The sequence below is a fragment of the Sipha flava genome, unplaced genomic scaffold, assembly GCF_003268045.1.
Source record: "Sipha flava isolate LNK unplaced genomic scaffold, YSA_version1 177_pilon_pilon, whole genome shotgun sequence".
NCBI lineage: Eukaryota > Metazoa > Arthropoda > Insecta > Hemiptera > Aphididae > Sipha > Sipha flava.
The window spans coordinates 1,328,969-1,341,561 of NW_020272091.1; the positions used below are offsets into that span (position 1 = coordinate 1,328,969).

At 31.9% G+C, this 12,593-nt stretch overlaps 3 protein-coding genes across 4 annotated transcripts; all 3 read left to right on the plus strand.

Moving 5' to 3' along the window:
- Positions 1 to 321: 321 nt before the first annotated feature.
- On the plus strand, positions 322 to 1,833 carry LOC112680565 (inactive pancreatic lipase-related protein 1-like; the record flags this gene model as incomplete). The annotated part of the gene is given in 3 exon segments (XM_025550700.1): positions 322 to 587; positions 1,285 to 1,453; positions 1,533 to 1,833. Coding segments are annotated over 3 exon segments (508 nt in total), but the record flags the coding sequence as incomplete, so codon positions are not given.
- Positions 1,834 to 4,262: 2,429 nt separating this feature from the next.
- LOC112680553 (glycoprotein 3-alpha-L-fucosyltransferase A-like) lies at positions 4,263 to 11,427 on the plus strand. 2 transcript variants are annotated; one of them, XM_025550676.1, is made up of 5 exons: positions 4,263 to 4,791; positions 9,174 to 9,201; positions 9,275 to 9,585; positions 9,943 to 10,364; positions 10,697 to 11,427. In XM_025550676.1, the coding sequence occupies exons 1-5, from the start codon at positions 4,663 to 4,665 to the stop codon at positions 11,070 to 11,072; spliced, it is 1,266 nt and encodes a 421-aa protein (XP_025406461.1). In that variant the 5' UTR covers positions 4,263 to 4,662; the 3' UTR covers positions 11,073 to 11,427. The 2 variants fall into 2 exon arrangements, with proteins under 2 accessions (XP_025406461.1, XP_025406462.1); XM_025550677.1 differs by lacking the exon at positions 9,174 to 9,201 and having other exon boundaries at positions 4,671 to 4,791; positions 9,303 to 9,585.
- A 67-nt stretch (positions 11,428 to 11,494) lies between these two features.
- LOC112680554 lies at positions 11,495 to 12,373 on the plus strand. Its single transcript, XM_025550678.1, has one exon. It carries the CDS (start codon positions 12,125 to 12,127, stop codon positions 12,371 to 12,373), a length of 249 nt encoding a protein of 82 aa, XP_025406463.1. The 5' UTR covers positions 11,495 to 12,124.
- The last annotated feature ends 220 nt before the right edge of the window (positions 12,374 to 12,593 follow it).

Consider the following 12,593-nt stretch of genomic DNA (forward strand, 5'->3'; position numbering starts at 1 on the left):
CTTTTTCGCATATCACATACGGTTTCCGTCAAAATCAGATTTGAATAAACACTGATTATGATTTATGAAAAAAATTCAATTATAATAATAATGTTTTGCGCGTGATTCTGGCGAAAACGTGTGACAGTTTATCGAACGCACCGGTAGATAAACAACTTAATATACGTGAATGCACCAGTAATAATAAAGTGTCATAACGAAAAGGGGCTAACCCGTAGTTTAGTACGAACACTTTTTATTCGTACCCCATCTCGCTCAGTGATGATTTATTCATCGCATGAAATTAATTACAAATATATTATTTTTTTTTTTAATGCGCAGGTATAGCGTTGGAGCTCATATTGCGGGTCTGACTTCAAATTTCATCAAGTCGGGAAAAATCGGTCGGATCACCGGTTTGGACCCGACCATTATATTCTATATGAGCAACAACCGGTCCAGGGATCTCGACCCGACGGACGCACATTTTGTGGACATCATACATACTGCGGCCGGGATCTTAGGCCAGTGGGGGCCCAGCGGCCACGCCGATTTCTACGTGAACGGCGGTACTTCACAGCCCGGTTGTGCCAGCGACAGCATTATACGTGAGTCGTCATCGTCACGTTCCTCTGTTTTAATCGAATTTTTAAGGACATTCTGGGCGGGGCGACGTTGGTGCAACGGTTAAAAACAGATTCGCCGTAATTATCAAAATATGTGTCCAATTATATGTATATTCATTGATTATACATTGTATGATTTATTTTATTTTTAAATTTCAATCTTAAACCTCAAGCAATATTTTGAAGAACAAACGACGTTAATTTTTAAGTAATTTTTTTCACTTGAAACTTTTAAGAACGTCCTATGTTTTATAATTGTAACGCAGTCAATCAGTATGATATCGATTTAGGCGGGTGGGAACCAATGATCTTCATATGTTAGTTTATTACGGTGCATTCGAAACACATTCGAATTACAATTTCAAACGGTTGTGCCGATTTGCAGCACTAATAATTAGTTCATCAAAATAATTTAATTATTATATTATTAAAATAAATTTTAATTTCCGATCGATATGGATCAATTTTATTCATTTTACATTTTTCGATTAATCATCCAATCGCCTATTTAAAACCCCTTCAAACCAAATGTCGCTGGAAAAGACTTATTAGATCATTTAATCATAGTTAGTGTACCCTTATCATTGATTAACATCTACCGAGGCCTCCCCTGAGTGACAGTTTATTTACGTATGCATGACGCGAGTGTGTAACAAACATATCAAATTATGATTTACAGAAACGCTGTCGTGCGATCACACCAAGGTGACGCCGTACTTCATCGAATCGATTAACTCCAACATCGGGTTCTGGGCTTTGCCGTGCTCCAACCGATTCTATTTCAATTTAGGTCTATGCAACCCGCCGGAGTCTGAGTACGTGTTGATGGGCGAACACGTCACGCACAAGTAAGTCGTTAGCACCATCAAAGTTTTAATCGATTCTGGTCGTTTTGTTGATTCGTTCGTCCGTATGTACGTTTTCCAGAGCTCGAGGCATTTATTATTTAAACACGAACGCGAAGAAACCGTACGCCAAAGGGTTTGTCAAGCCCAAGTAGAGACTGTCGGCAGCCACACGTCTCGTCGACACCAGACGATTGGCTACTCGCGACTGGCCTAGTCAAAATATTGTTCTTATGTGATAGCATTTCATAATATTGTTCACCTACAATATTGATGCGTATTTATTATCGATCCTAATGCTCTCGGTATAATTTTATTTGTACAGAAACACGAATGTACATAATATACATTATTCATTATAGTATTAACTATTAGTCGTGTAATCGTTGTAGATGATTAACCGTCCGTATAAGATGAATGCTAGTACTGAGTTTAGTGTTTAGAAATATATTATTTTTTATTGAAAATATCGAAATTGTGACAGTAATCAAAATTACGAGAAAAAAAATGTTATAGCTTAGTTTAAATATATTCAAATATTGGTTTTGTGGTGCGATTAAAGAAAAAATAAATAATTGAAAAATGTAGTGTTGTAGTAGGTGAAACCACTTGAAATCGCGCATGCATAATATATGTACCTATGCGATGTCACAAAGAACTCACATGACGTGTATAAAATATTATTTATTGCCATGTTATTGATATCGTTTTGGAAAATAATATGTGAGTTGTAATTTATTCTATTCGCTGGCTGGATTCGTGACATTTCCTCATGGGTGTCGATCGAGTACCGTTGACAGTGGCGTCAATAAATGCCGGACCTTGTACTCTTCATTAAAAATTTTAGGCCTCGTGACTCGGACAATTGTACAAGTTCGTTGATTATAATTACTTGTGTCAATGATAATATGTAAAATATATAATACAAGTATATTGTTTAAGATATATTATACTTAGCGCGTTAGTGTGCTGTATTAGATATTGAACACAATACAACGTATATAATCACCCTCAAATCGTTATCATTGACGTTTTTGCACTATTATACGATCACTATTCAATGGCAAAATACAAAGTCTGAAAACTAGTTCAATACGCATCTAGTTATGTGTTATTCTAGTGCGAACGTGTTTGCGATTATAACGTACACGATTATGTTTGCAATCACTTACAATCAATATCCGAAGCCAGTGGTTAAACTCATTTTCGGTGAGGAACAAAAATGTATACATGATACCCACCACCCACCCCAACTACTTATCCATTTTAATAGCATTCTATAGTTACAATTAAATTTGCCCGTTGTATATCCTATGGGAGGTGGTAGGGGCATCCGTTCCCCCCGTTAGCCCGGGTTATAATTTATATATATAAAAATGAATTGCTGTTCGTTAGTCTCGCTAAAACTTGAGAACGGCCGGACCGATTTAAATGAATTTTTTGCGTTTCCCCATGATAAAAACGTTTTCTTGTGTAAGGGAGTTGTAAAAATTGTATTTTGGTTGTACAAAATTGTGCAACAAAAGTAAAAAATACCATCAAGGTGTGATATTAAGATTCTAAAGTTGCAGTGCTGGCGAAACGGACTTTTGATTCATATTTAAATTTGAATATAAAATTGTTTGACGCTATTCATTTTTTGCCATCCTAGCAAAACATTGTTGTAAATTCCGTTGAATTAAATAATAAACTTTTTACTATTTCTAATGACATCTTATACTTGTAATTAAGTACTAACAAGTATTATCAAAAGTAAAGGAACCGATATTTAGTATGTTTTGTTAAAACTTAAAGATACATTTGGATTTACATTACTATTTTGTACGCGAGACGCATCATAACATAATTAGTTAAACGATATACGTACATGAGTACATATAAATACATACCATATACTATATAGTAAATAATATCGTAGGTATATAAAATCAATCAGTTTGTAATTATAATGTACCTATCTTATCGGTTTTGTGATAGATTATATAATGTTAAATTTTTTCTTGCCACAGTTTGTATATCGACTTTTGGAAAAATATTAATCATATCGAACGAGCGCAGAAGAGAAAATAAAAATATTGAACATTTTTCGACGTTATTGAAATGTATAGCACCGTATAGATTTTCCTTCGCAGTCGGGTGATTTATCTCTCAGGAGAACATTCACCGGCTATTGCTGGAAAGCCATCTTTCGATTCATCATCGGTATTATCGATGAATTCTTCATATCATCTGTGAAAATTGAAACACAATTGGAAAATTTGGACGTAACACTATGCACCATACACTAAATAGTAAAAATACTTATTTTATAATATTATAGAAAAATGCACCGATAAGGCGATAAATGACAGTACAAAAGTACTAAACGTTTAATAAAATAAACAAACACACTTAACAGAATTATTAGAATGAACAGATAATAATTAATTGTTATTTTATCATGTTTTCAAAACCGGCGACGGTCGACAATAACAATACGAAGGCAATAGAACCGACAAAATATTATAAATCGTAATAAAAATAGAATTCGGGCACAATCGGATTGTGCCCGGCAATGCCGTATTAATTCATGTCGAAAAGTGGGGGAAATCTAGTACTGTTGATCGGATTATCCGGGCACAACAAAGTTGTGCCCGCCGCCCAATGCGTATATATAGTATACACGTACCGTATCTAGGAGCACCCGTATTTGATAAAACATTGTTTTCGATAATATTCAAACTACCAAGTACCAACTTATATCATGATGGAAGAAATACTTATTCAATATTAATTTTAATAATTGAATATACATTTTTCTTCTTTCTTCTCAATTTTTTAGGTGGGGCACGTGCCCGTGTGCCCTATAGCACGAGCCGCCACTGCCTATATCATTATGGAAACAAAAGCTAAAACATACATTTTAAAACTCGCTGTCAGCAAAACGCAGGTGTTTTGTATCAGAAAAAGTTACATTGGCTAACAGAGTTTGATGTTGGTATGGATGCCAGATGTTGGTATGGATGCCAACATTCATAAATTATACAGTACTCGTTAAATTATTAATGTACTCACACGTGTATGTATTATGAAGATCATAAGTGTGTTACATGTTATTTTACATTATTTAATTTTTTTAGTTTTTATTTAACAAATGTCTATCTAGATGGGTTCAATTAATTACATTCGAGTGATAGTATTTGATCGATTAGACAAAAATTGATTTGTAAAAAATGTTCAAGATCAAGTATCCTTGTATGCGTAATTGTTCTCAAAAGTTCATAATTACCATAGTATTAATAATTTTATTAGTATCAATTTACGTATATGTGTTCAAGTCGGAAAAAGTCAGTGAAAGAAAAGTAAAGTATATTTGAAATATTTATAGTTGTAAGAGCTAATATTATATATTATTGTTACTTAGCGGGCGTTCCTAATATGAGACGATGATGTAATTCAATAAATTAGTAATGAAGCTTCCTTAAATGTATAAATAATTTATTATAAACTATCAAACATTAATTTAAATAAAATTTAAGGTATAAAATTAAAATGTTTGCCTGGAATATAATTTCATTTAGAACAGTGCTATTAAAAATAAATATTTTTAATTTAAAATTACATGGAACATGAGAGTGCTTTAAATTCAGTAGGGCCCCTTAGCATCCCCGTAGTTTGGCCACTGCTATACATATATATATAGTGAATCCTAATATTTAATGTAACTAATACTATATTTTTCAACAGTATTGCATTATACTAATTAATTTAAAACATCTACGTTAGGGTGACCAGTTTTACAAAAAAAAAAAAAAACGGGACAAGAAATTTTTGGTTTAAACACACATAAACATACACATTTTTTTAAAATATTTTTTATATTTTATAGTTACAATTAAAATATTTTTTAACTACCTTGTTTAATATTTTGATAAAAAAAACTTGTTTACTCTTATTGGGTTGATGTCGTTTGCTCATCATGTTTTATTATCTATTGCAGTGCCGTTACTGTACTTTTGCGATGAACTGATTGCGTTTAATAATTTTAGTTGTTTTAACAAAAAATCATAAAAATCATTACACGAATATTTTTTGAAATGATTTTCAAATTATAATTGATTTGATGGTAGGAACGAGAAAGTTATTTTTTTCGTCCGTCCATAACACATTAGTAATGGAAAATACTCTTTCAATTGCAACATTTGTTCCAGGCATTGCTAGAGAATATTCAACAATCTTCCAAAAATTATTTATCGATATATTTTTACTATTTAAAATTTTCATTTATAACAATAACTACATGATTCAGTTCCGCGATAGCCGTCGTTCGGTACGCACGTGCGTACAGTGCGCTCTAAGTTATTAGTCATTACCGTATAACTTGTTCGTTATTATTAAGACGGTTAATCAAAGATGTAACTAGTAAATAATTCTATTACTCTTTTCTTTTAACTAAAGTTTCATGCACAGTAACAAACGTAATAAATATTCGTATAATATTATATATAATTTATAATTTTCTTGTACCAATTATAAAAATATAAAATGTTGAATTATTTTGTTTTATTTTTTGGTAATAGATAGTACAACCCATGCATAATAAGTATAAAATATGATAATAATAATAATTCTACTATATCATGGAGTCTTTAGTCTATTCTCGGGGAAAACAATAATTATCTAATAATAGACAGTATCGATTATTGATAGTCCCTATAGTTGACTATAGTGTTGTACTGATTTACATGTTAATCATAATTACATCTCGTGATTAAAAGATAATATATTATAATCTGTGGTGAATGGTGTTATCTACTTTCACGATACCAACTAAGGTTTTGTAAGGTATTAACGAAAACACAAGTCTATAATAGTAATCATAGGCAGTATATTAGTATAATATTAAATATATACAATAATAATTAATAATCCAAGACCGTGATAATTATCATGGCTTATAATAACAACCACGGCGTTTTACTACAAACAGTACAATTTACAACATTATCATAATAATAATCTCTGTCACTGATTAACTGATTCATATTTCATAAGAAAATTGATTCACCTAATGATAAGAACGATATATGATGCAAGACCGAAATGACTGATATGACCGAATCACTAGACTGATCCGATTCAAATGATTCGATTCATTCAAACGACCGAAAATTCCCACCTCTATAGTTAAGCCAGCTGGTCCTTGTTTAATAAAATATGAAGTTACCTTGTCACTTTTTGAAACACTAGATAAGGCCGATGTATGTTTTTTCTTTTCTATATACTGTTTGATATCTGAGCGTCCTCTATGTTCGATTGAAAATACTGCCTTGCACACCGTACAAAACACTTTTCCAATTTCTTCACAATTTTTTAGGAAACTAAATTTAGACTGTAAAGATACAGTGAACGTACATCTCTTCTTTGGCATTATTAAAAATTATAATGCACCACCTCACAAAATTTAAAGAAAAAAGACTATACGTAGTAGCTATAATAAACACAATCGCTTTACTGTTCGTACGTTATTATTCGACATATTTTGTTGTTCAACTTTTTGATTATAATCATCGATTATAAATAGTATTATATATTTTAGTTAGTAATGCATATGCTATACGACATAGAGTGATTCTCATAAACTATCGGTTATCGTTATCGCATGCCACCGTCCGCGATAGATTCATAGAATTAATACCTAATGGCTTATTTATTACTACTATCATTGATTATAGAATAGAATATTCTATAATCAATGCTACTATGGTAGTATGGTACAATTATTATGCTATACGGCGTATAGTGTACACTTACCTTATTACTATATCTACTTATTATATGTATTGCTCGTCGGCACTCGACGTTCGTTCCACAGAAATTTTAGTCTGTTATTTATAACTTTGGTTTCATGTTTTAAATATAAACTGTTTTATATTTGATTCATAAATTAATTTTATTCTTTTACAAAAATTTATAAATTATAATTTAATTATATGAAAATAACGGGATTGAAACGGGACAATCTTCAGAAAACAGGATAAAAGCGTCCCGTTCGAAGTTTCCCGGGACAACGGGACATAATGATCAAAAAAGGGACAACCCCGTATGGTCACCCAAATCTACCTACATACAATATCAAAATGACCTGTTACAGTCAATTAACAATTATTATTAACATATATCTAATATATATTTATTTATAATAAATTATTAATTATATCATAAGTATAATATATTAGTGCTTAGTATCATTATACTGTTTAATAATTTATAATATATACTGTATTAATATTAATATTTTACTGTATTTAATATATTGTAATGTACTGTTATTTTAATATCTGAGTCCTATATTGGTATGTGTTATTATAGTACTATGATGTATAAAATATAGTATTTTAATTATAGTACATATGAATATTGCTCCGTAGCAGTACGTGATTGTTATACCGAAAAACCTACCATCCGGTACATTATATCCTAGTACCGGGTTAGTGTGCAAAAAACTTTATCTGTAAATATTTCTGTGTGATATTTAATTATTCTCTGATTCCTATTTAATTTTTATTATTTTTTGAAAATCGAACGTAATTGAACAAATTCTGCAACGTTTTGAGTATTAGAAAAAAAACAATAATTCAGTATTATTACGTCAAAATTTTTCTAGTTATTTTAATAATAATTTTAGACCTTTACTAGACCGATTTTCTCGGAAAGTATCGTAAAATTGCGAAAGAAAAGTTCCGACCGTTAGAACGAATCATGCACCGCTAAATATAACATTTTGACTAAAGAGCGAATTTTTAGGTTCTTAAAAGCTTAACATGATGCTTATATGCTATAAAATTCTAAAATAATCTCTCAATATTCCTTGAACTGGTAAATATGCAGATAATATATATTATAAGATTTTTTTTTTTCTTAAATAGTTAAATAAAAACATAAAATTATTGTTGTGGACCATTCCTTTGGTAATAGATTAATTATTTAAATGTAAAAATGTATAACAGTTCATACATAGGAGAATAAATATTATAAAATTATGTATAAAAAAAAAAAAAAAAATAATTAAATAAAAACAACGAACAACTTATATCCACCATTCCTTGGTAATAGATAAATTATTTAAATAGAAAAAATGGATAAAAGTTCCATACATAGGAGTACAAATAAAACAATCAATTTTTTTTTCCTAAAAAAATCACAATTCTGAAATTAATAAAATGTGCTTTTTTATGAACAATAATTGAATGTATTCAAAAATATGAAAAATAGGCTAAATATTCTCTAATGCATCGTTTCTCAACCTTTTTAGTGTCGCGACCTCTAAAATAGGTATAAAATATGGTCAATCACTTCGCGACCCCTTCTCCATCTATATTAGGTAAAAATTTAATTTGAATTTACATTTTGTAAATCAGCATTTTATTGTTTTTGAACTACGCGACCCCCTGGTTGAGAACGCTGCTCTAATGTACAAAATATGCTAAATTATGAAAAATAAAATAAAATAATGATGTTTTCCTACGAACTCTATGATGGATAAATCGTTCACATTTTTCATCATCGTAAATCTGCATAAAGCCAATAAAAATATGTAAAAACCTAAAGATCCGCTCTCCCAACTATGACATACCAAAATGTTGTCTTACAATTTAATACAATTAAGATTGTATATATATATATATTATAATAATATAATTTATCCACAATAATAATATTGATCGTTCTATTTTATTTTAAGACTTGTGCACCGTCCAGTGAAAAAACAAGTAAAATATTCTCTTCGAAAACATTAAGTTTTATTCGTTGTTTTCAAAGATATTATTTTCATGTATCGCACAGGTACATACAACAAATTCACAAATTCCAGATTGGTGTGGCCAGATGAGTTACCCAATGGTGACAGAATCAAAGAGCAATTGTATTACGTACCGGCTGGTTACAAGTACGAAATGTCACGAATCAAACGGATTTTGATTCACACCGGCATCGGTGATGTTTGGGAAATTCCTTTACTCGACCAAGGAGAATTCATCGGTTGCCCGGTCAGTCAATGCTGGCTAACGGTCAACTTATCTTACGGTCCAGAAGTCGACGCTGTAATATTTAGGCACCATTACACCCGTCCGACATTCAATAGGCCACCAAATCAAGTGAGTCAATTACGATATTTAGACACCAAAATCGTTTATCGGAGCTTATTAATCCATATGCATAATCAGAATATGAATATTTTTCCACAAATGTTCGTCAAATTCCTGATAGCATTTTGATGCTCGTTTTGCATTTAGTACTTGGTATTATTTGGTAAGAGTTATGATTTTTATTGGTATTCCAAATTGTTATGATATATATTCCACTAGGTTATAATGGGTATAGACAAGACAAATGTAACTGTTGATATTTAATATATAATGAATGTAGGTAGTGGTTTCTGTAGTCATTTTTAAATGTACTCGTATGTACCACATATCGTAAAAATAATAATTCGAGTGCAACATTTGCTTTAGATATGGATTATGCATCATACCGAAGCTCCTTATTCGACATCATTTATGACAGATAGTAACGTATTCAATTGGACATCGAATTATCGATGGGACAGTGATATACCGAATCCGTATGGGTACTTTTTTGAATACAAACCTCCCCTACCACGGATAGAAAGAAATTATGCGGATGGAAAGTCCAAGAAAGTCGCGTGGTTCGTTTCGAATTGTTATCCGAATAGCAATCGTACGATTTACGCCAACGAACTAGCGAATTACATTTCGGTCGACATATATGGTAACTGCGGAGTTCTCAAGTGTCCTCGAGACAATGATAACAGTTGCTTGAAATTGTTGGACACGGATTATAAATTTTATTTGGCTTTCGAGAATGCGCACTGTCGTCATTATATAACTGAGAAATTGTTCCTGAACGCGCTTAGGTAACTATTATCGTTACGGTGCACAATTTCTACCTTTTACATTTATAATGATAATTCTTAAGAATAACGGTAGTAAACAAATCGCTTACATATCTATAAAGCTCCTGAAAATAAGGATTTTGATAAAATATATTCCCTAAGAATTTCTTACACATGGGAAAATAAATATTTTACTGCAGTTATTCAAAGCTTAGATTCTTATAAAAAAGTATTTCGGCTAATTATCCACGATTTTTTTTTTTTTTTTTTTTAATAATGGCATATGCTAATCGACTTGTGCATCATTTGTTGAGTAATATCGTAATCGTGTTTTCTGTGTCGTTCACCTATAGTCATGACGTGTTGCCGATCGTTATGGGACCGAGTCGCAGCGATTACGAGTTGGTGGCGCCGAAGAACTCGTTCATACACGTGGACGACTTCGAATCGCCGAAGCTGCTGGCCGAGTACCTGAATAAACTCGACGAAGACGACGAGCTGTACAACGAGTACTTCCAGTGGAAGGGCACGGGCACGGTGACGATCGGAAGTAAATATTACTGTCGGCTGTGCGCCATGCTCCATGACGAAAAACGTTTGCCCAAGCACTACGAAGACATCAACAAATGGTGGGATGGTCCTGGGGTATGCAGGCCACCAATTCTTGATCCGAATCTATTTTCAGTTAATACACACACCGACCCACCGACCAACAAAAATCAAAAATAATACTCTTCATAATGATAAAGAGACGCAATTCCTTGACGGTGCACAACAAGCACATATTATTATGTACATTTCAAAGTTTTAATGTTTCAAATATTCAATAATACATACGTCCTACACGTAATATTCTTAAACAAGATATGTTTAAATGATGTGTAAATGTTAATAACTTTATTAATTAAGATACAATTTTAAATGAATAAGAAAAAATTACAAAAACGCAGGTTTGTCCGAAATAACTACACCGAAGAAGTCGTAGTGTGAGACCGTATACGTAGTTTGGTCTATTCTGTTGTAATATTTACTTTTTGAATGGATATGAACACCAACAATAATAAAGATGTAACTGCTGATTAAACCGTTATTTGTTATTACATTGTTAAAATCTGCTAACCTGTAAGAACGGTTACAATGATCAGTTTCCAATTTAAACTGCTTAAAATAATTATAAATACGTATGTATGACTTTCTTATTAATGCTAAGGTCACATTGAATACAATGATTGTGTTTGGACCAGATGCGTAAAATATTGCTACGCGCAACCCGGTTTCCAACTACTTCGTGCACACCACCTGATTAAACTAACTACCGACTTCGTCGGCCACACGATGTGTAAAAGTGTAATGTGTAAATAGATCGGACAGTGATGGTTGGGATCGTCGCGAAAATACTGTCCGACTATGTGGTGCTATGGGTGTGTATGTGTGTAATATGTAAGTGTGTAGGCTTAAACTAAAGAAAATGGGTAACTATAAAAGCGCGTACACACGAGCGAACAAAAATAACGAATGCTCACGAACGTTTGTGTGCGACCCACCATGCGACCGTGTAGACGACGTTCGTGAGCATTCGCGAGCGTTCAGGAACGTTCGCTGAATAGGTCGAATAGAATCGCACGACGAGCCGATCACTGTCGGTTTTTAAGTTATGTTCAAAGGAACACCGCGAGCATTCGTGTCACCGTTTGGACGGTATATTAGTTAATTCAAACATGCGTTATAAAATAATAAATAAATAAGTACTTAACTTACACTTTTTTATTATCTATTTGAAAATGGATTGGGATAGCAAAGATTGCTTGAATTTAATTGAAGCATTTAGATTGCAAGAAGTGTTGTGGGACTCGAAAAATCCATCATATTTTTCAAAAAATGCCAAACATGATGCTTGGTGTCATTTGGCAAAAGAAATGAAAAGACCGGTTGAGGAAATTAAAAAAAAAATATTAAGCTTACAGGGATCATATTGTAGAAAAAAAGCAAAAGTAAAAAAAAGTTATGGAACTGGAAAAGGTAAATATTAAAAATAAATAATTAATAATAATTAGAATGAAAATTTAGAAATTAAGTACCTACCTACTTATAATATTATTTTTAAAAGGTGCCAACGACATATATCACTCAAAATGATTTGGTTTCGACGCCATGCATTGTTTTTTAGCTGATAGAGATGATCCAATGCCGACTATGACATTCTTGTAAAATTTTGAAAATGGAAACTGTGTACATCAGACTGCATACTAT